Source organism: Myotis myotis, unplaced genomic scaffold (genome assembly GCF_014108235.1).
Source record: "Myotis myotis isolate mMyoMyo1 unplaced genomic scaffold, mMyoMyo1.p scaffold_m19_p_17, whole genome shotgun sequence".
NCBI classification, from domain to species: Eukaryota; Metazoa; Chordata; class Mammalia; order Chiroptera; family Vespertilionidae; genus Myotis; species Myotis myotis.
In genome coordinates this window covers 22,392,912-22,412,579 of record NW_023416321.1, presented here as the reverse complement: position 1 = coordinate 22,412,579, position 19,668 = coordinate 22,392,912, and the positions used below count along the sequence as shown (strand labels likewise).

At 52.2% G+C, this 19,668-nt stretch overlaps 3 protein-coding genes across 12 annotated transcripts in view; 1 reads left to right on the top strand and 2 right to left on the bottom strand.

Annotated features, from left to right (window-relative positions):
• Nucleotides 1-4,686, bottom strand: part of PIGW (phosphatidylinositol glycan anchor biosynthesis class W) — a 16,371-nt gene extending 11,685 nt beyond the window's left edge. The window contains exon 1 of the mRNA XM_036340288.1: nt 4,568-4,686. The gene's annotated coding sequence lies outside the window, so the exon portion shown is untranslated. The remainder of the gene's footprint in view (nt 1-4,567) is intronic.
• MYO19 (myosin XIX) overlaps nt 1-19,301 on the top strand; it is a 27,420-nt gene extending 8,119 nt beyond the window's left edge. For 4 of the 7 annotated variants that reach the window (XM_036340280.1, XM_036340277.1, XM_036340278.1 and 1 more), the window contains 20 exons: nt 2,240-2,372; nt 2,963-3,032; nt 3,576-3,678; nt 4,249-4,345; nt 4,465-4,541; nt 6,222-6,312; nt 6,758-6,929; nt 7,492-7,565; nt 8,262-8,383; nt 8,561-8,674; nt 8,932-9,108; nt 9,464-9,616; nt 10,568-10,675; nt 11,552-11,622; nt 13,123-13,226; nt 14,507-14,673; nt 14,799-14,928; nt 16,655-16,740; nt 17,162-17,464; nt 18,505-19,301. In XM_036340280.1, coding sequence (XP_036196173.1) covers nt 2,240-2,372; nt 2,963-3,032; nt 3,576-3,678; nt 4,249-4,345; nt 4,465-4,541; nt 6,222-6,312; nt 6,758-6,929; nt 7,492-7,565; nt 8,262-8,383; nt 8,561-8,674; nt 8,932-9,108; nt 9,464-9,616; nt 10,568-10,675; nt 11,552-11,622; nt 13,123-13,226; nt 14,507-14,673; nt 14,799-14,928; nt 16,655-16,740; nt 17,162-17,464; nt 18,505-18,633 — 2,481 coding nt within the window. In that variant the 3' untranslated portion in view covers nt 18,634-19,301. Of the gene's footprint in view, nt 1-2,239; nt 2,373-2,962; nt 3,033-3,575; nt 3,679-4,248; nt 4,346-4,464; nt 4,542-6,221; nt 6,313-6,757; nt 6,930-7,491; nt 7,566-8,261; nt 8,384-8,560; nt 8,675-8,931; nt 9,109-9,463; nt 9,617-10,567; nt 10,676-11,551; nt 11,623-13,122; nt 13,227-13,997; nt 14,048-14,506; nt 14,674-14,798; nt 14,929-16,654; nt 16,741-17,161; nt 17,465-18,504 lie in introns of those variants that run through there. The other 3 variants (XM_036340281.1, XR_004972808.1, XM_036340282.1) reach the window with 3 other exon arrangements.
• Nucleotides 9,529-19,668, bottom strand: part of ZNHIT3 (zinc finger HIT-type containing 3) — a 35,920-nt gene continuing 25,780 nt past the window's right edge. For 2 of the 4 annotated variants that reach the window (XM_036340290.1, XM_036340291.1), the window contains exon 7: nt 19,175-19,668. In XM_036340290.1, the coding sequence (XP_036196183.1) occupies nt 19,487-19,668 (182 nt within the window). In that variant the 3' untranslated portion in view covers nt 19,175-19,486. Of the gene's footprint in view, nt 9,762-12,492; nt 13,444-19,174 lie in introns of those variants that run through there. The other 2 variants (XM_036340292.1, XM_036340293.1) reach the window with 2 other exon arrangements.

The window sequence follows — 19,668 nt, the reverse complement described above, 5'->3', positions numbered from 1 at the left end:
TGGTCCAGGCCTCACCCTCCTGGCAAGCCTCATGCAACCACCCCTCCCTTTCCACCAAACTTCTCAAGGGATTCTTTGGACCATAAACCCCCTCTGTCTACACTCACATATGAGGGAATTGCTGAGTACTGAGTATCTGCCAGATTCTAGGCCCTGGGCTCACCGCTGAGGAGTGGCAGGTGGAGGAACGGAGATGCAACTGGCTTTCAGGGAGCTCTTAGTCCACTGGGAAAGATAGACAAGGAAACAGATGAAGGCAGTAAGCTGCAGGATGAGGACTTGGACTTGGGTGGGGAGGAGATCTTTGACAGTTGTATCAAGGTGGCCAGTGCAATGACAGATGTCCAGCTCCTGGACAAAGCTCACTGTCCCTCTGGGGAGCTGCAGCTGGACCTGGCTGGAGACTCATGCAACCAGAGCTCAGTAACTCATTACTGAGCAGCTGCTGTGGTCAGGGGCTGGGCCTGGTAGACTTATTTTTAAATAGCATAGTTGCATAGTTCAAAAATCAGGCAATACTGCAAGGCTTACAAAGAAAAACAACAACCCTGCCCCATATTTCTCAACCCCCCTGGCTACTTTCACATCTTATAGCAGTGTATCTGGGTGTTTCTATCATGTTTCTAACCAGCATGATATTGTTAGTGACTGCTTTTTTCAGTTTTGGACCTAATCTTTTCATTTCCTACTTTGATGAGGATTTAGTCTTATTTCCCTGCCCCCAAACACATATGTAATTTTATCATGATTTCTAATTAAGTTAATAGGCAGTATTTATAACCATGTAATCTATGATTATATTTCCTTGTCTAGTTTTTACTTTCCCTCATATGATTACCCCTGTTTTCTATTTGTTTAGTTTCTACATGCCTATTAAATTATTACCAAACTTATCACCAAAGCTTTTCCAGCTTGTTCAACTGGCAAGTACATCTGGTTCTTTTTTTTTTCTTCGAGGTGCCCTTTCCAGAGCTCTCAGATCTGCTCCCATCTGGCCTGGTGGCTGCTTGGGGCTACTGCCATGCAGCTATTACCTGGGGGCTCTCTGCCTCACTCTGGGGGTCAGATTGCTGTGTCCATGATAAATCCCCCTTGCTGGAGTCCACGGCTTCCCTTCCTCCTCTACTGCTTTGTATTTATGGAGCACATTCTTTAGTAGCTTCCTGGAAAAGGCAGTAAATGAAGCACAAATTTTTGAGTTGCACATCTGAAAATGTTTATATTGCCTTAAATTGGATATGTTGGCTGGGTTTTATAATTTCAGGTTAGAAATAATTTTCTTTACAAATTTAGAAGTTTTTCCTTATATATTGAGTGTTGCTTTTGAAAGTCCTAGTCCATAAATTGTGATTTTACTTTCCAAAAGCTGTAGGTATTAAAACTCACAGTGGTATATCTCGGCATGGTCTTTTTTTTTTTTTTTACTTTCTATGCTGGATACTTTGTGTGGGTATTTTAACCTGGAAACTCATGTTTTTTGTTTAGGGAAATATTTTTGTAGTATATCTAATAATTTACTCCCCTCCATTTTCTCTTTCTGGAGCTCCTATTAGTAAGTTTGATTACTTAATAGTCTTTTTTTTTTTTTTTCACCTAATCTTCCATCTCTTAACATTTTGTTCTGTCTTCTGGAAGATTTTTCCTACTTTATCTTTCCAAAATTTGTTTTTCCTGTTTTTAATAACTTTCAATTCTTTCGAATTTTTGTTCAAAATTTTAATTCTAAAAACACTTGTTCTCTATTATTCCCCCCCCCCCCCCCCCCCGTATTTTGGTCTTTTCATAGGTTCAATATCTTCTCCTTTTGTTGAAAATATTTCATAATTTTTACTTGCCTTCTGCTCCTTACATTGACTGTTTCCTTCTAGTTCCTTTTCCTTCATTTGTTTTTATATTTGTCATTCATGTAAAGGAAGTTTACCAAATAGTTATTGATCCTCAAATATCTGTTCATACTTAAGATACAGTAGCCTGCTCAGGTCAGGGTGTGTTGTCCCATCTCTGCCCCAGGACCCCTTCTTTTTCTTAAATGCATCCTCTGGAGCTAGAAGCAAGCACTCCCCATTTCACAGAGCGGGGGAAGTGCTTTGCCCAAGGACACAGTTGAATTCAGCATTCATCCATTCGGTTAGCACCTTGCTTGGTGGAGGAGATGGTGCTAGTGGGCACCGTTCCCTCAGGCAGGCTCAGAGGTGGGAGGGAACTTGGGCAGGGCTCCCACAGGCTGTTTCTGCCGTAGACATGGACTTCCCGTTGCCTGATGAAGTTCTATGCTGTGGTGGCTGCCTCACCTACATCCTGGGAGAGCCACAAGATTGCAGAGAGGATCGAGCAGCGCATCTTGAACTCCAACCCTGTCATGGAAGCTTTTGGTAAGCTCAGTGTCCTCTGTCCCATGTCCTCTGGGATTTGCCACCTTCCAGGGAGAGGAAAGTGAAACCCTCTCTGTGGGGGTTGGAGGATGAGTGTATCATTCACTGCCTTGGGCTCCCAATCTCCAGGTACCCTGAGCCTCTTTACAGCAGAGATGCTGTCATTCAGCCATCTCCTCCCTCGAGCAGATGTAACAGTGGTGCTGGAGAGGATCCTGTGGCTCCTCTGGTCTAAATCCTGATGGTTCAGAGGAGAGGGGAATTGGTCTAAGGATGTACAACAGTTAGTGTCCATGTTGGGACTCTAGATGTTGTGCCTAACTCAATAGTGACAGATTGTTGTTTTTTATTCTTTCCCTTCAAAGAAGACAGTCCCTGGCTGCCTAGGCTTGCTCATTTCAGTTCACTGCCAGGAAGTCCTTCTAACTCCCGAGTCATACTTGCTTAGTCCTGTCCCCTGTGACATGGAAACCAAAAAGGGGCCTTTAGAGACTTGATAGAGACATGGCCCCAGCAGACCTGCAGCCACATTGGCCCATGAGGACTCTGTAAACATAGGGGAGCGGTATAAACAGAGGTGTGATCTGTAGGGAATGCGTGCACGCTGAGGAATAACAACAGCAGTCGCTTTGGGAAGTTCATCCAGCTCCAAATGAACAGGTAATTGCTGCTGCCGCCACTGCCCTGGCTGATGGGAGGATGGGGGCAGGGAGTCAGCAAGTGGCTGGAGTAGTCTCTAGCCTGGGCCACCCCTGTGGGCAGAACCCTGCTCCTCCTGGCATGCATGTGTATGGGGTTTATTAGGATCAGTGAACCCTGAGGGTGATCTTTGAATCTAGAGAACTATAGCTGCTGCAGCCTTGGGGAACCTGGGGCAGTTCCTCCTGGCTTTTACCCTTGCTTAGGGACTTACAGTTAAACAGCCACTTCTGTGGCCACAACCCTGAGCTTGACCCTGCAGGGCTTCTGCTCCTGCCTTCGGATGGGGCATAATGACTTACAGGGGCCTTGGCTCTGCCCACCTGAGCTGGGTGCAGGGGAATGTCCTGTAGCACTCAAGGGCCTGCTGAGTAGTTCCTCGTCCTCATGACTCCCATTGGCGAAGTGGAAGAACCTGGTCGGGAAGTGGGGTTGCAGTCTGGCAAACAGTAAATGCCTATGGAATGAATGGGTAACTAATGGGCTCTGGTCTGCCTGTGCCAGGGCCCATCAGATGACTGGAGCTGCAGTCCAGACCTACCTCCTAGAGAAAACTCGTGTGGCCTGCCAGGCCTCCAATGAGAGGAACTTCCACATCTTCTACCAGGTCTGTGCCAGGTGGGGCCCACAGCTGCCCAGATGCAGGGTGGAGATGGCCTGTGACTCCTAGCCCCTCCTTCTGCCCCCTGCCTGCCTCTTTAATTGGCTTCCAGTGGTGCCACCACTTATTCTAGCAAACTTTATGTAACACTGCCTCACACTGGACCTAGGCTTCTGGGATGGTTTGGCGTGGGATGTGTATTACCTCCTCCATCAAACCAGACGGTGCTGGGGACTCTCCTTAGAATGGTACTGTTTCCTCCAAACAGAACGAGGACTTCCCCAGAGCTGTGCCTCTTTCATCAGACGGGTGGTCCCCCAAAGCATGGATAGTGTGTCCCCGGCTCTCAGGTTGAGCCTGGGGCCTCCCCAGAGAGGAGTTGTGCCTTCCTCAAACATAGGCCTCCTCAGATGGTGTTTGGCACTGGTTGCTCTGCTTTTGCCCCGTGCCTACCCTGGGTGCTCTACAGTCTTGTGATGTCACTGCCATCTCTCACTCCTTTTATCTCGAACCCAGGCCTATATAGGCCTGGGCTTCCCTCGCACCCCAGCTCAGCAACCTGTCTCCCTCCCACAGATCTGCAAAGGAGCCAGTGCAGACGAGAGGCTCCGGTGGCACCTCCCCGAGGGAGCCGCCTTCTCCTGGCTGCCCAACCCAGAGAGGACCTTGGAAGGTAGGGGGAGCCTTACCCAGCACCCACCCCCCTCTGCTCACAGCCTGCCTCTCTCACCCCTCACTGCCCCTGCTGGCCTCTGGTCCTGACACTGGGCTGTGACTTGGGTTTCTTTTCAGAGGATTGTTTTGAGGTGACCAGAGAGGCCATGCTTCATCTTGGCATCGACACCCTCACCCAGAACAACATCTTTAAGGTCAGAAGGAAAGCCATGGCACTTACATTTGACAGAGGTCACTGGAAGCCTCCTCTGAACCTGAGTCTTCCTGAGAATCTGAGACTTTGGGCCCGCCTTGCAGTCTCCAAGAAGTGGACCGCTCCTCTGTGCCCCTGAACCTGGACACGGTGTCAGGGTGGGAGGGGCGTGGAGCACATAGTTCTGTGTATAAAACAGCACCAAGAGCGTTAGAGCGCACAGGGCAAGGAGCCTGGGTCAGCTTTAACTGCAGTGGTCAGAGTAGGGAAATCATGCTGCCACGTTTGCCCAGGGCAGCTAATGGGCTCTGGTGTGTAGGAATTTTAAAATCATGTTTATACCCTTTAGCTCACTGGGTTTTTCAACAGGCCTGTATTTAGGGAGTTATTCCTACTTTATGCTTGAGAAGACTAGAGAGGTACAGTGACCTGCCCAAGGTCAGACACCACTGATACAGATAGACTTGCACCATGCGGAGTAAGTCCAATTCCCACCTTCTTTCCCCTCCTCTCCGGACATGCTGACCCAGGTGAGCTGGGCTCCTCATCCCCATTATTGGCCTCCCTCCTCCCATCTGTCTTTGCCGACTGACTACCTCCTGCTCCCTCACCTCTTCACCCACCAGAGCAATGGGAGGGAGTAGATGGATAGGCTGGCAGCAGAGACGGGAGCCACTGCAGGGAGGTGGCAGTGCAGTGGAAAGTGACCTCCATCTCCAGGTGGGGCTCCTCAGGCAGGGAGGGGATCATGGCCAGTGTGGACACTGCCAGGCAAGCACCTGGCCAGAGGGACAGCAGGAGTGGACAATAGTAGGGTGTCCAGACAGGAGTGCTGGTTGGGGGCTGGCGTGACCCTCTATTCCAGCCACACTGCCCATCGGGCACAGCAGCCTCCTTTCTACAGCTCCTAGGGGCTCGTCCACATGCATCGAGTGCAAAGGCAAGAGGGCCCCCATTGTACAGACACCATGGTCACAGATCCTCTCCTAGGCTGGGCCATCAGAGCCCAACTGTGCTGGGAAAGGGCCAAAGGGAGTCCAAGCCCAGCTCCATAGAAGCCTGCTCCACGAGGAACAGGAGCTGCGTTCTACAGTCTACTCCAGAGGGGAAGGCAGAGGGACAGACCATGGTGACCTGGAGGCCCCACCAGCTGCCCTGGGAGGCTTCTGTAGTCAGACTGCCCGGGTTCTCATTTAACCTGTCCCCTTCTCATCTCTGTCATGGACATCGTTGCAGCACTCGCCTCTCTGATGTTGAAAAGATTAACCAAGCCCTAGCTGGTTTGGCTCAGTGGATAGAGCGTCGGCCTGTGGACCAAAGGGTCCCAGGTTTGAGTCCAGTCAAGGGCACATGCCTGGGGTTGCGGGGCTCGATCCCCAGTAGGGGGCGTGCAGGAGGCAGCCAATCAATGATTCTCTCTCATCATTGATGTTTCTATCTTTCCCTCTCCCTTCCTCTCTGAAATCAATAAAAGTATATTTTTTTAAAAAAGAAAAGATTAACCAAGATGATGCATGTAACATGCATAGAATCGTGTCTCAGAGTCCTGCAGCAAATGGGCAGTAGCTGGGAGCTGCTATTATTCTTCTCTTTTGATTATATTTAGCAGAAGAGAAGTCTTTCAGGCTGGGCTCCAGACCTTACAAGGTGCCCACTGTGTGCCCTTTCTCCTGCCCCTCAGATCCTGGCTGGACTGCTGCACCTCGGCAACGTCCGGTTTGCTGACTGTGAGGATGAAGCCCAGCCCTGCCAGCTGATGGACGATGCCAAGGGTGAGAGCAAGGGTGGCAGGGGGCTGTGCCTCAGGCTTTGGTCACACACCCAGGGAGCAGGCCGGTCCTGCCCAGAAAAGAGCCAGTATCGGTGGGTTTGGGTGGGAGGCCAGAGGGTGAAATTTGGAATTTAACATTTGATTAAACATTAGCTGTAGCGTCCTGCCCTGGATAAGATACTCCTCACCCCATCTCTGAAGCAGGCAGCATTGTCCCCATTTTACAGACGAGCAAACGAGGGTCAGAGGGTTTATAATTTGTCCCACACGTGGCAATGTGGACTGGGACACAGAAGTCCTGGGTTCATGTCCTGCCTCTGCCTTTGGCAGGTCTCTTTGCCTACCAGCAAGGTTTCCTCTGTTCATTTGGGTGGGCGATGGTTCCACGACAATGGCTTCACTGCCTTGTGAAGGGGGCTGTTTGGATGGAAGGTTTGTCCTCCCAGGCTCTGTCAGAACATCGGCCTCGCTGCTCTGGCTCCCAGAGGACCCACTGCTGGAGACATTGAGGATCAGGACCATCAGGGCGGGCAGGCAGCAGCAGGTGTTCCGGAAGCCCTGCTCCCTAGCCGAGTGCGACACCCGCAGAGACTGTCTGGCCAAACTGATCTACGCACGGTGAGCACTCTGGGCCCCTGCTACCTCCAAGTTCTCCCCTCTTTGGAGTTGAACCAGACACTGCCATGCAATAGGCCCAGGCCCAAGGTGAGGGCTGCCAGACACAGCAGATGGCTTCCCTCCCTGCTCCCCAGATCCTTAGGGACAGCAGGGAGTAGCTCCCAAGACTTCCCCAAGCACCTGGGGAATTTGATAGATGGTGGTAGAGGCAGAACCTCAGCCCAAAGTGCAGGGCAACCCAGCAAGCAGCAAGTGGGAGCCCAGAACAGGGTAGGGTGGGTCCTGGCCTTTCCCAGTTGGTGATATGGGCATGTCCACCTTCTGGCCATGTGGTTAAGGGTGCTTTCTCACCCTGGGTTCTGAGAACCTTCATGATGCCATGTAAGGGTGTCAAGTGGCATGTTGAAATTAGGGGACGGTACATGTGTATGTACGAGTGCATGTGCTTACGGGAACTCGGGCCCTCCTGGGTATGGCACCTGGCTGGAGGAGCAGCTCTGCCACCCCTCAAATTCAGCTCGACCCTCTCTCACCAGAGTCTCCTCTTCCCTAACCCCAACAGGCTGTTCGACTGGCTGGTATCGGTGATCAACAGCAGCATCTATGCGGCCCCCGACTCCTGGACCACTTTCATAGGTAGCAGGGGCCCCCCGCCGGGAACACCCCTTCTAAAAAAGACCAGGGCAGCTCTGGGCCCACCGTGCTAACTCTGGCAGCTCCTTTCCCTTCCCTGCATCCCCCTCTCCTCATCTGTCCACCAGTGTTTGGGCAAGGACATCTCTACTCCCGGATGCTCACATCTGACTCGCCATAGCTCACCAGGCAGACTCAGATGGCACCTGTCCGGGAGAGTAGTGGGGATGAGTGAAAGATAACCTTGCTGGAACCTGGGTAGGAATGTCAGGTAGGGGAGGCAGTAGAGCTCAGAGGCACCAGTGAGTTTGTTCACAGAATGTGGAATTCTAGACACCAACTGGTCTGGTGAGACCCAGGCCCTCCAAACTGGGCTGGATGTAGGAAATGTTCCCTGGGACTGGTGCCCTCAAGGTCCTGGTAGCAGGACCTAAGGATTCAGCCTCGAAGAAGACCTGGTGCCCTGGGTTGCCCCTCACACACATTTGGCCTTTCTTCCTGTTGCAAGCTCTGAGGGGGCATGAGGTAGAGATGGCACCCTGGGGTGGGGTACGGTGCTCTGCCCACTGTGGGTGTCATGCTCGCTCAGCCTCATCCCCAGGCTGCCAAGGATGAAGCTTCATCCTGGGCCCCTACAGTCCCCCGGCCTCTGCAGCGGCCCCATGGGTTCTCCCCTCACCACCGCCCCACCCCCCACAGGCCTGCTGGATGTGTACGGCTTTGAGTCATTCCCTGACAACAGTCTGGAACAGCTGTGCATCAACTATGCCAATGAGAAGCTGCAACAGCACTTTGTGGCTCACTACCTAAGAGCTCAGCAGGTAAGCGTGTGGCAGGGTGGGGCCGTCCTGGATCCTCTATCTCTTCCTGGCCCCCAGGACCTAGCCTTTAGTTCTTGATGCCATTCTGGAATAGTTGGTGTTGCTGAGGCCAGCCATAGGATGGCCTTCTGGGCCTCAGCCCTTAGCTGCCTCCTGCCCCCTCACCTTGCCTTCTAGGAGGAATACGCACTGGAGGGCCTGGAGTGGTCATTTGTCAACTACCAGGACAACCAGACCTGTTTGGACCTCATCGAGGGGACCCCCATCAGCATCTGCTCCCTCTTAAACGAGGTGGGAGCATCAGTAGTGTGCTGAGCAGCAGAGGTGGGCTTTGGACTTTTCTGGGGCCTCGAAGACTCGTCACTGCCCTTTCTGTGCCTCTGTCTCCCCATCTGCCAAATGGGTTTGCTAATCCCTGTACTCCTTCGCTCAGGGTCACTGTACTGCCTATGTGACAACTCTGCTACCATGGGGGCGATGGGGTGGAGGCTAAGGGTGTGGGGAGCCCTCTCACTTTTGTGGCTGTCTGCCAATCCCGCCCCACGTAGGAATGCCGCCTTAACCGGCCAAGCAGTGCAGCCCAGCTCCAGACACGCATTGAAAGTGCCCTGGCAGGCAGCCCCTGCCTGGGTCACGACAAGCTCAGCCGGGAGCCCAGCTTCATTGTGGTGCATTACGCGGGGCCTGTGCGGTACCACACCGCAGGCCTGGTGGAGAAGAACAAGGTGAGGCTGGGCCATGGTCCCTGGGGACCTGGGTACAACGGCACGCTGAGTCATTGCTGGCCATACACGCAGCTTCCTATTGTGTGTCTCCCTCCCTCCTATTTTCCCAGAACCCAGGGTCACCTCTGGGGCCATCTGCCTGAGGTCTGCTCATCAGGCATGACCCACCCAGAAATGACCCATGTCACACTGGGTTGCTGATTCATAGGCGACCAGCTTGTCTCCCAGACTCAGGGCCTGTCCTACCCTGGAACTCCCTCCTCTGGGGCCTGGGTGAGCAGGCTGGCAGGCCTGTGGACAGCCCTGGGTAGCACACCACCTGCCCTCACCCACTGTTCTCGTCCTCTGCCAATAGGACCCTGTGCCCCCTGAGCTGACCAGGCTCCTGCAGCAATCCGAGGACCCCCTGCTCAAGGTGTTGTTTCCTACTGACCCAGAAGAGAAGTCCCAGGAGGAGCCTTCTGGCAAGAGCAGGACCCCTGTATTGACGGTGGTGTCCAGGTTCAAGGTGGGTCTGGTAGTGCTAACATGACATGTTTGGGTCACTCCTCAGTCTCAAATGTTTACCAAGCACTTCCCAGGATTGGTGCTGTTTACAGAGAGCATTGATGAGTCAAGAAGACATGGTCCAGGTTCACACTGAGTTGACAGTCCTGTGTGGGAGACAGAGACAGGAAACAGACACATACACTTGGCCTAGGGGCCTGTGGGTGGCGCAGGGATCTCACCCACTGCTTATGGGGGGCTGTGGAAGAGCAATAGTTACATGCACCCGTGCCCTGGCCCATTCCGTTCTCCAGCTTCCTGCTCAGACTTTGTCCTTGGCCAGTGCAGGTTTGTCTCCTCCCGTATCTTATACTTTCTGCTGTCTCTCAGCACACTCTGCTTCTCACCCCAGCCACCTCAGCTCCACCCTCCATGTCTCTTTTTAGTTTATTCCTTCGCATCCTTCAAAGCTCTGCAATATCATCACCTCCTTGAGAAGGTACCCAGGGAGCCCAGGTTTGAATAGCACTTTCCTGTCCAGCCTCAGATACTACTGATGGTGCCCATCCAGTGTCTGTGCAGCTTGTTAGACTTGGCTCTGAGACAGCAGCAGACTGCCTGGGTCATAGGCTTTGGTTTAATAACAGCTATTTCCTGAATGAATGGCTGGGGGTTCTGATCGCTCTCTTCTAATAAGATTGTGGGGGTTGGGGGACCCTGACACCAGATGCAGAGAGACCAACCAGTTGGAGGGTCACAGGTCAAGAAAGGTCCCTGGAGGCAGATGTGAGGAGCAGTGGGAGGTCAAGGGATGGGAGTGCTTGGACACAGTAAGAGCCTCCAGTAGCCATCCCAGGGCACAAGAAGATCCTGGTGTTGGGGCTGGAGGTGTTTGATGCAGTCTCTAACCAGGGCCCAGCTGATGCCCCCAGGCAGCTCCAACCTCTGCCTGACCTGGCTCTCCCCTCTGCAGGCCTCCCTGGAACAGCTTCTGCAGGTTCTGCACAGCACCACGCCCCACTACATTCGCTGCATCAAGCCCAACAGCAAGGGCCAGGCACAGACCTTCCTCCCGGAGGAGGTAATTCACACTGAGCCAAAGCTGCTTCACAGAGAGCCATATCTGGCCAAGGCCCTGCAGGGGTGAAGGGCAGGACATCTACTCCAAGTGCAGTGACCAGAGGGGATCTCTCAGGCTGGGCCTGACATTAGAGGGGCTTGTCTCCCCATAGCTGGCAGGACAGTCGTGTATGGTTGTGTGGTCTGCACTGCAGGGACCTAGCTAAGGAAGGAAGTAGGGCTCTGGCGCCTCTTGCTCTCTTCTCACCTAGCACTGCCCTGATGAGACTGGAGCTGCCCAGAATGGCTCTCTTGCAATTAGCTGGAAGTCTGTCCCGCCTTACATTGTAGATTTTTAATCTGCACAAAAAGGGCCAGCAATTGTTCTTTGCTCAGGGTACCGGGCTCCATGGGATGTGGATGAGGTGTGAATACTGGGCAATGCTGGAGTGTCCCACAGTCAACTGGTAGATGTGACCTTGGGGGTTATAGCCAGAACCACTCTTCTTTGGTCAAGACCATGGTTCAGGTCCCAGAAGGCTCTTCACAGTATAACCAACCTCCCATGCCCTGCAGCTGTGACTCACTTGATTGCCTAGCCAAAAATAAAATAAATAAAAACAAATGGGGCTGGGCTGCATGTGAGGCAGAGCATCTGCACTGTGGGGATGGTGAGAGCCGTACCAGCAGCCATGAACCACATAGGGAACCTGGGGCTGCCAGGACCCTTTTAGCAGGGAGGTATTTCTTAATTTCTCGCTGCACCAGCCCCAGAGTGTATACCTCCCTCAATGGAGTCTCAGGAGACCCTGCAGTCCACGCTGGCAGGGCCATGGGAATGCCGTCTGCCCTGCTGGCCCCATGCTGCAGGTACCACGTTGTCTCTCCACCCTTGCAGGTCCTGAGCCAGCTGGAGGCCTGTGGTCTTGTGGAGACCATCCACATCAGTGCCGCCGGCTTCCCCATCCGGTGAGTGGGCCCATCACTGCAGGGGCAGGGCCAATGTCAGGGTAGAACTGGGACTCAGGCCCAACAAGAGCCTGCCCAGCCAAGAGACGGATATGGAGATGAAGGGAAAGGGCAGGTCTACAGGTGTCAGCCTGAACTCAAGGAACTGTGCTTGTCATTTATCCGCTTACTTTCTGTGCACAATTTTGTGCTAGGCACTGTTTCTATATGTATCAGTGAATAAGGAAGGTTGAGTCTTCCCTCTTAGGTCATACATTCCTGTGGAAAAAAGAACAATAACTATAAAGTTAAATAATGCTAGGGAAGCAACAAAAAATGCTATGAGGTAGACTAATGGGAAGGGGTATCCTTGGGCTGGTCCAGGAGGGGTCGTAGGCAGCTCGGGCCTCTGGGAAGATTTGGGGAGGAGAGCATTCCAGACTAGGGAACAGGTTAGGAACTGAGAGGTGCTTAAGTGACTGGAGCTCAGAGAACTGGGAGGAGAGGAGGGAGGGATGGGGGCCAGACCTGAAGGACTTCACAGCCTGTCCTGGGTGCTGTGGAAGCTGCCGGGCATTCTGAGGAGGGAGTGCTGTGCTCTCACTCATATCCCATGGCTACCATGTGGCGGTTGGACGTAGTGTCAGGAAAAGAGAGGAGTGAAAGGCTGTTGCAGGTGTATAAGTGAGATGGTGTCCCCGATGAGGGTGGCAGCAGTGAACACTGGAGAGAAGTGGTAAAATTGGTGTGGCTTGTGATAGAAAGAGGACTGTGGATTGATTGAACGTGAGTTATTAGGCAGGATGGTCAGCTTCTAGGCTTCCCTCTGAGGCAAATGGGTGGATGGGGGTAATTCCTGGAGGCGAGATGGTTTGAGGAAGGCACAGATTGCAGGGTGGGAGGGTCAGGTTTAAAATGGCTGTGAGACAGGCCCGGGCTCAGCAGAGCTCTAAGAACTGGAGGGTCTTAACACCACAAACAAGGAGGAAACCCCATCAAAGATAGAAGGGATCGGGGTCATGCCCTGAGGAATGCTCACATTTTGAGAGGGGGGGGATGACGAGAAACCAGCAACAATTTTAGTGGCATGCTGATGGCTGTGACAGGAGCCACATGGTGCAGTGTTGTAGGCAGAAGCCAAACTTAGAGGAGGAAGTGCAGATATCAGATGTCACCAGCTGTTTAGAGAGTGTTGCCGTGAAGGGGAGTAGAGTGGGTCAGAGGACGGGTGGAGATGCAGCCAAGCACGGGTGTGAGGTAGGAGTGGTCTAGTTGTCCAGAGGGGGCCCTCCACGCCCCTTGGAAGGAGGCAGACAGCAAGTCCTCTAGGAAAGGGCCCAGGAAGAGCAGACCCTTAAAATAATCTCTCCAGAGCTACAGCCTCGTCCATGCAGTGCAGCCAGGGCAGCACCTCGCTGGGTTGTTGAGCAGATTAAATGCAATTATTCCCGTCATATCCTGAGCGCTGTGCCCACGGATGAAGTTGCTTCATTCCCTTCTTCCACCCACTTTGGCTTCCAGGGTCTCTCACCAGAACTTTGTGGAACGGTACGCGTTACTGAGGCGGCTCCATCCTCGCACAGCCCGGGGCCCCCAGAGCCCGTCTCTTAATGAAGGGTGCTCAGGTGAGTGGGGCCCCTTTGTTAGTCATTTGTTCATCAGTCTACTGTTACTGGCGTATAGGAGCAGACAGTGGTGGGAGGTGAGGCTGGGGTGACAGCTGGGGCTGAGTCACAGAAGCTGGACTTTATTCTCTGGGTGGACGGGGGCACTCTTCATGTTCCCTGGAGACTACTGTGGGGCCACGTGGTGGGCTGTTAAGTTGGCGGGAGTAGAGAGAAGCTAGAGATTTGGACACAGGAAATATTGGGAAGAAACTGGTCAGACTGGGCAAGCATTTGATGAGATGTAGAGGGAAAGGAAAGGAAGAAATTAGTTAAAATAATTATTAAAATAATGAGCTCTGCCTGGCCAGTGGGGAAAGGCGGTCTGGGGGAGCTGTTGAGCCTGCTGGGGTCCTCCCCCCAAACTCTGATCTCAAGGGAAAGTTCTGGCCTGTGACCCTGATTTGAGGATTGTGGGCATGTGGCTGTCCTGAGGCTGTGGCCCCAGCACAGGAGGAGGAAAAGAGGTGCCCGGCTCTGCCCAGTAGGATCCCAGCCCAGCGGTAACCACTCCCCCCACTTACACAGCCTTACCTTGGGGCAGGAAACCCAGTTGGGACAATTCTGCTTTGTTTTTCTGTCTTGGGCACAGTTTGTCACCTTCCTTTCACCTTTCTCCCCACCGCTCTTCCTCCTCTCTCCATGGTCTGCTCTGCTCTGTCTCTTGCCCACGTCTCCTGGGCTCTGGTTGATTTTGCTGCTGCTTCTCGTCTGCGGTATCTTCTATGGCAGCCTCTGTCTCCAGAGAGGCGCGGGGCAGCTAAAGGTGTTCAGAGCCTCAGGTAAACCTCCCTCCACAGCAGTCAGCCCTGTGATGCAGGTCGGCAGGGGGGGCCCCATGGCCTCCACAGGCCCAGAGTCTGTCTTCTCTTTGCCCTTCCATGGCAGGAAGTGAGCTGTTAGGGCGGAGGGGGTGGCCCTAATGCCGTTTGGCCCTCAGCATGTTCAGGGCACCAAGTGTCCTTTGTCACTTGCCCAAAGGGACCCACAGGAGTGGAGGCTGCAGGCCAGTCCAGGGCACAGCTACAGTGGGATTCCAAGACTCTTCATAACAGCCAGGGGCCTGAGGGATAAGAGGGGCTGCTCCTGGTCTCTCCCCCCCAAAAAATAGGTAAAAATGGCTAGAGACAAGAACAAAAAAGAGGCCTGTAAAATGCTAGGGAGACCAGAACCAGCTTCTTAAGGCCACAGAAGTGTGTAGAAGACGAGGCACTGATGGGACCTCTGTCTCCCACCCTTAGAATGGTCTCCACAGGCCGCGGAGGCCACACTGCAGCCTCTGCTCCAGGACATCCTCCGCACTCTGCCCGCTCTGCCTGGCGCAGCAGCCACATCTGGTGACCCGGTGGAGGCCACACCAGCCACAGTGCACTGTGGCAGGACCAAGGTGTTCATGACGGACTCCACGGTAAGCTGGCTTCAGAGGAGCAGAGGTCACAGAAACAGCTGTGTACTCTCAGCAGGACGGGCTGGGCTCTCCTCAGGATAGGGGGAGGGTGGGCTGCGGACCTCAGTGGATGCCCCTTCTCCCAGCTGGAGCTCCTGGAACGCAGGCGTGCCCAGGTGCTGGAGCAGTGCGCCCGCTGCATCCAGGCTGGCTGGAGGCGACACCGGCATCGCAGGCAGGAAAGGCAGAGGCAGGCTGCTGTGCTCATCCAGGCAGGTAGGACTGGGGCCCTGGGCACGTAGCCTCGTTCCAGGCCCACAGATGGCCTTGAGTGCAGCTGCCATCAGTGACTGCAGACCCTACGTTCCTTTGAATGCTGTTCCTTGAATCCCCACACACCAAAGCTGACAGTGTTCCAGCCTCAAGGCATTGGTGGCACGTCCTGTGGTGACCTGGGGTTCACGCTCCCGTCCTCACCCAGAGCGTCTTTCCAGTTCAGTGAGTGGAAAGCAGATCACACCACAAATACGGGTGCTATGTAGGTAGCGGAGGCTAAAAATCCCTTTAATTCCCTTTCCCAGACCTAGACAGCTGTTTACTCCATCTTTCTTCCCCTTTACAACAACTCTGCTGGTCTCCAGGGCTTTTAATGAATTTAAGAAGGTAAAAACCTGTCCTAACTGGTTTGGCTCAGTGGATAGAGTGTCGTCCTGCGGACTTAAGGGTCCCAGGTTCGATTCCGGTCAAGGGCATATACCTTGGCTGCGGGCACATCCCCAGTGGGGAGTATACAGGAGGCAGCTGAATTGATGTTTCTCTCTCATCAGTGTTTCTAACTCTCTATCCCTCTCCCTTCCACTCTGTAAAAAATCAATAAAATATATTTTTTTAAAAAGAAGGTAAAAACCTGTCAAGATTTGATTCATCAAAGGAAGAAATGTATGAACCATGTTAACAGCAGTCTCATTTTTAAAAATAAAAATACTAGAAACCACCCAAACATTGGACAGTGGTGGAATCATGGCCATATTATGGACCATCCTTACGAAATAGCTAACAAGTCTTTTTGAAGATTTTAAACTTAATGGAAAACCACTTCCAATATGATGTTCAAACCTGGGTGCCAAACTATACATCAGGGTGATGCCACCTTCGTAAGGTGCATTTCTGTGCATATTAGCATGAAAACAATGCATAAGAAAGCACTGTAGAACTATGTGGTTTGGTAAGGTAACAGCTGACTTTTATGTGTCTTTAAACATTTTCATTTTCTAGAATCCAAATGTATTCATATTTTATGGAATAGTCCTTTTCCTGAATATGATTATACCAAAAAGAAAAAAATGCTGAAATTTCAGTAAGAAAGTGTCATGGTCAGTCCACCATTTAGTAGTTATTACCTTTACCAGCATGTGAGTGTCTGGTGATATCACTCATGGATTCACAAGGCAAGCAAATTTGGGTTCCCAATAAACAGAACTAATTCTAAAAGATGCAGGCAAGCCGAAACCGGTTTGGCTCAATGGATAGAGTGTCGGCCTGCGGACTGAAAGGTCCCAGGTTCGATTCCGGTCAAGGGCATGTACCTTGGTTGTGGGCACAGTCCCAGTGGGAGATGTGCAGGAGGCAGCTGATCGATGTTTCTCTCTCATTGATGTTTCTAACTATCTCTCTCCCTTCCTCTCTAAAAAAAAAAAGATGCAGGCAATTCAGACCCCTGATTCCCTGGACATTATGCCAGACTGAGCCAAGGGTGGGAGCTGACCCCGCTCCTAACTGTCCCTTCAAGGTACAGGCACCTCCAAGTCTGTGGGTGTGTGAGGGCCAATTCTGATTCATGTATTGACTTTAGTACCTTACCTGAGGGAAGTGTGCAGGTAGCCAGGGACTGAAAAAATACCTATTTCAAACTTTTAGGGCAGCTCTGGTGTCACTGCACAGCCAGGTTACCAAGAGCTGTAATGAACACTGTACTCTTTCCTGTTTCTGGGCAACCCTCTAGCCATTCGCTCCTGGTTAACTCGGAAACAAGTCCAGAGGCTGCACGCAGCTGCCACAGTCATCAAGCGCGCATGGCGGAAGTGGAGAGTGAGTATCGGACTCAAGAAGTCAGGGTTGCCTGTGGATATTTCGGTACCAGATAGACCCGGGTTGGAACACTGGCCCTGCCACTGCAAAGTGGGTGGTCTTGTGTTCTTCATGCACAAAATGGCCACGCCCCACCTACACTGCAGGGTGGCTGTGACAGTAAAGCGTGGCATAAGCAACTGGGAACGTGCTAACACCATGGAATTATCGGCTCAAGTAGCCTGTGTAAGGCCTAGGCCCACCTGCCTTGGGTATGAAGTTCTGCCACACAGAGCCAGTCTGGTTGAAGGCACCCAGCTGTTCACAGCCAGGGGCCCTTCAGTTCACCTTCTTAAGCTGACTTATTAAAGAGGGTTTTGGTTTCCATTTTCCATTGAGAGCTAATAAGTCAAAAGCTATAAAGTGGTGTTCTCTTTTTAAGATCAGAATGGCCTTCCTTGCTTCTAAAGAACTGGATGGTGTGGAAGAAAAACACTTATTTCAAGTTCCCGGTTCCCCAAGCTCCTTCCCGCTGCCCCAGGCACAGAGCTGGCTCCTGGGGGCAATAATCCGCCTCTGGCCCCTGGGACTGGTCCTGGCCAACGCAGCCGTGGGTGTGCACGGCTTCCAGAGGAAACTGGTGGTCTGGGCCTGCCTCCAGCTCCCCAACAGCAGCCCCCGTAGCTACACTGTCCAGACAGCACAAGAGCAAGATGGTGTCACGTCCATCCGAGCACTGCCTCAGGTAAGCTGTGATGGGATGGATGGCAGCAGCTCTGGGTCCCTCCCATCTCACTGTAGAAGGCAGGAGGCCAGGCCCAGGAATCCACAGCGGGAGCAGGTCTGAGGCTGGGACAAGAGCCGTCCTAACCCTACTGGGGAAACCAGAGCCTAAGCTTCCCAACTGGCTGCAGTTACAACTCCGACTTTTCCAGAGCCTTTTCATCATCTCTTAAAAACTGCCTCTAAGTGTTCTGGAGCAGCCGTCGCCAACCAGTGGTCCGTGAGGTCCGAAAGGTTGGCGACCGCTGGTTTAAGGAAACCTTTGGAGCAGCAGTCACTAACCGGTGGTCCGTGGACCACTGGTCCATGAGGTCTGAAAGGCTGGCGACCACTATTCTAGAGTCACCTTTTAGTTAGTCCCACTTTCAAAAAACTTGGGTTGTGCTGACAGCTTGCTTACTCCAGTGGCACTGGATTTGGCACCAGGTTTTCCCCAAATTATGTTACTTGTTTTTTCTCCTTTTCCAGCTAAGGAAATGACAACCAGGTGAGTCACTGGTCCTAGTGCCCTGTGTTTTTATATTACGAGCAGCCAGGGGGAAAGTCAGCCAGCATATAAAACAGGCAAACACTCAAGGATTACGTGATATCAACAAGGCAGAAGGAAGGAAACTGAATTTCTTGCCAGAGGAATTACTGTAAGCCAGAACCTGGGTAAAATCTCCCATGACCACACACTGTAAACCGAAATCTGTTCGACCTTCTGGCGTTAAGCAGTCTTAGGGCTGAGGCAGGTGACACTTCTAGGAGGGGAGTGCTCTACTGTTCCTCATCTGCCTCACACTGCAGGGATGTGAACTTTTCTATTCTAATACCGCTCTGGACTTTGCCACTTAACCAACTGAAAAACATGTTGGTTAGTTCAGTCCTGTTACTGCTGTGACTCTCATGCCAGCACTTCCTTGTCCACACTCCCCTGCATCCCTAGCATTTGCTCTGTGAGGTACCTTAGGCCCTGGCTCTCCTGGGAGCCGGGGTTAAGCCACATCTCTCTCTCCCCAGGGCTCGATCAAGTTTCACTGCAGAAAGTCTCCGCTGCGCTATGCTGACATCTGCCCTGAACCTTCGTCCGACAGTGTTACTGGCTTTAATCAGATTCTGCTGGAAAGACACAGGCTGGGCCACGTGTGATCTCTTCTCACCTTCTGTCCTCACCTGGCTGGGCAACCTGTGGTGCCTTTGTTTCTACAATGCCTTTCCTGCCAGCTGCCTTGCCAAAGACATTTAATCAACACATAGCTGCCAAACTACTCCCAGTGACTCCCAGGCCTGTGAGAGTGATGGCTCCTGCCCGCCTGCAGGCCAGGGCTGTGCGGCCAATCACCAGTGGGGCCTGGGTCTCCAGCCGCCATCTCAAGCACTGACAGGTGTCAGGGTTAGTAGTTCCCAGACCAAGATTAAGAAACAGCAGGGCCACATTTTAACTACATTCGAGGAGCCAACTGCAATCAAACAAGATTGAGAGTTGTCTGTTGCTACAGTGGGGTACCCCCCACTCTGATTCCCCACAAACAGAACAAGCAGCTTGAGATCAGCTCTAAAATTTTGGTTGGGGAAATTCTGTGTTTAGTTCCTTTAAAAGGAACAAAACTTTACTATTTAATATGTTGTTGATTTATTTAATTTGAAGCAATTAAATTATGAATCAAGGATGATGAACAATGCAACATACCACAGAACCACACCTTAATTTTATTTAGTAACACTGAGCAAGTTTTCACTCAAACAAGTGTGAAACTTGATAAATTATCTCATGATATCTACCTTAACTGTACCAAAAATAAATAACCTAAAAACAACCATTTGAATGTGTGCCACTTGAGTGCCCCCATCTGTCTGACACCTAAGCCCACAGCAATGGAGGTGAAGACTCGCATGACCTACCCTACATCAGCAGGTCTTCGTCCTGGAAACACTGCCCTTGCTTGGGGCCCCACATTAGCTGGTCTCCTGGGAGAAGGAGCAAGCAGCACCATAATCCATTTTAAGGATCCTTATTCTGGGATGGTTCCACGATGCTTAAACAGCAGTCGGCAAACTCCACAAACAAGGGCTCCTGCATGCAGGCTCTCATGAGCTTGGCCTTGTCGTCCCCCTGATCGAGGCTGACCATCAACTGTCTAAGGTGTGGATTGAGCAGTAAGCTTCTTAATGCTGCAGACTCCC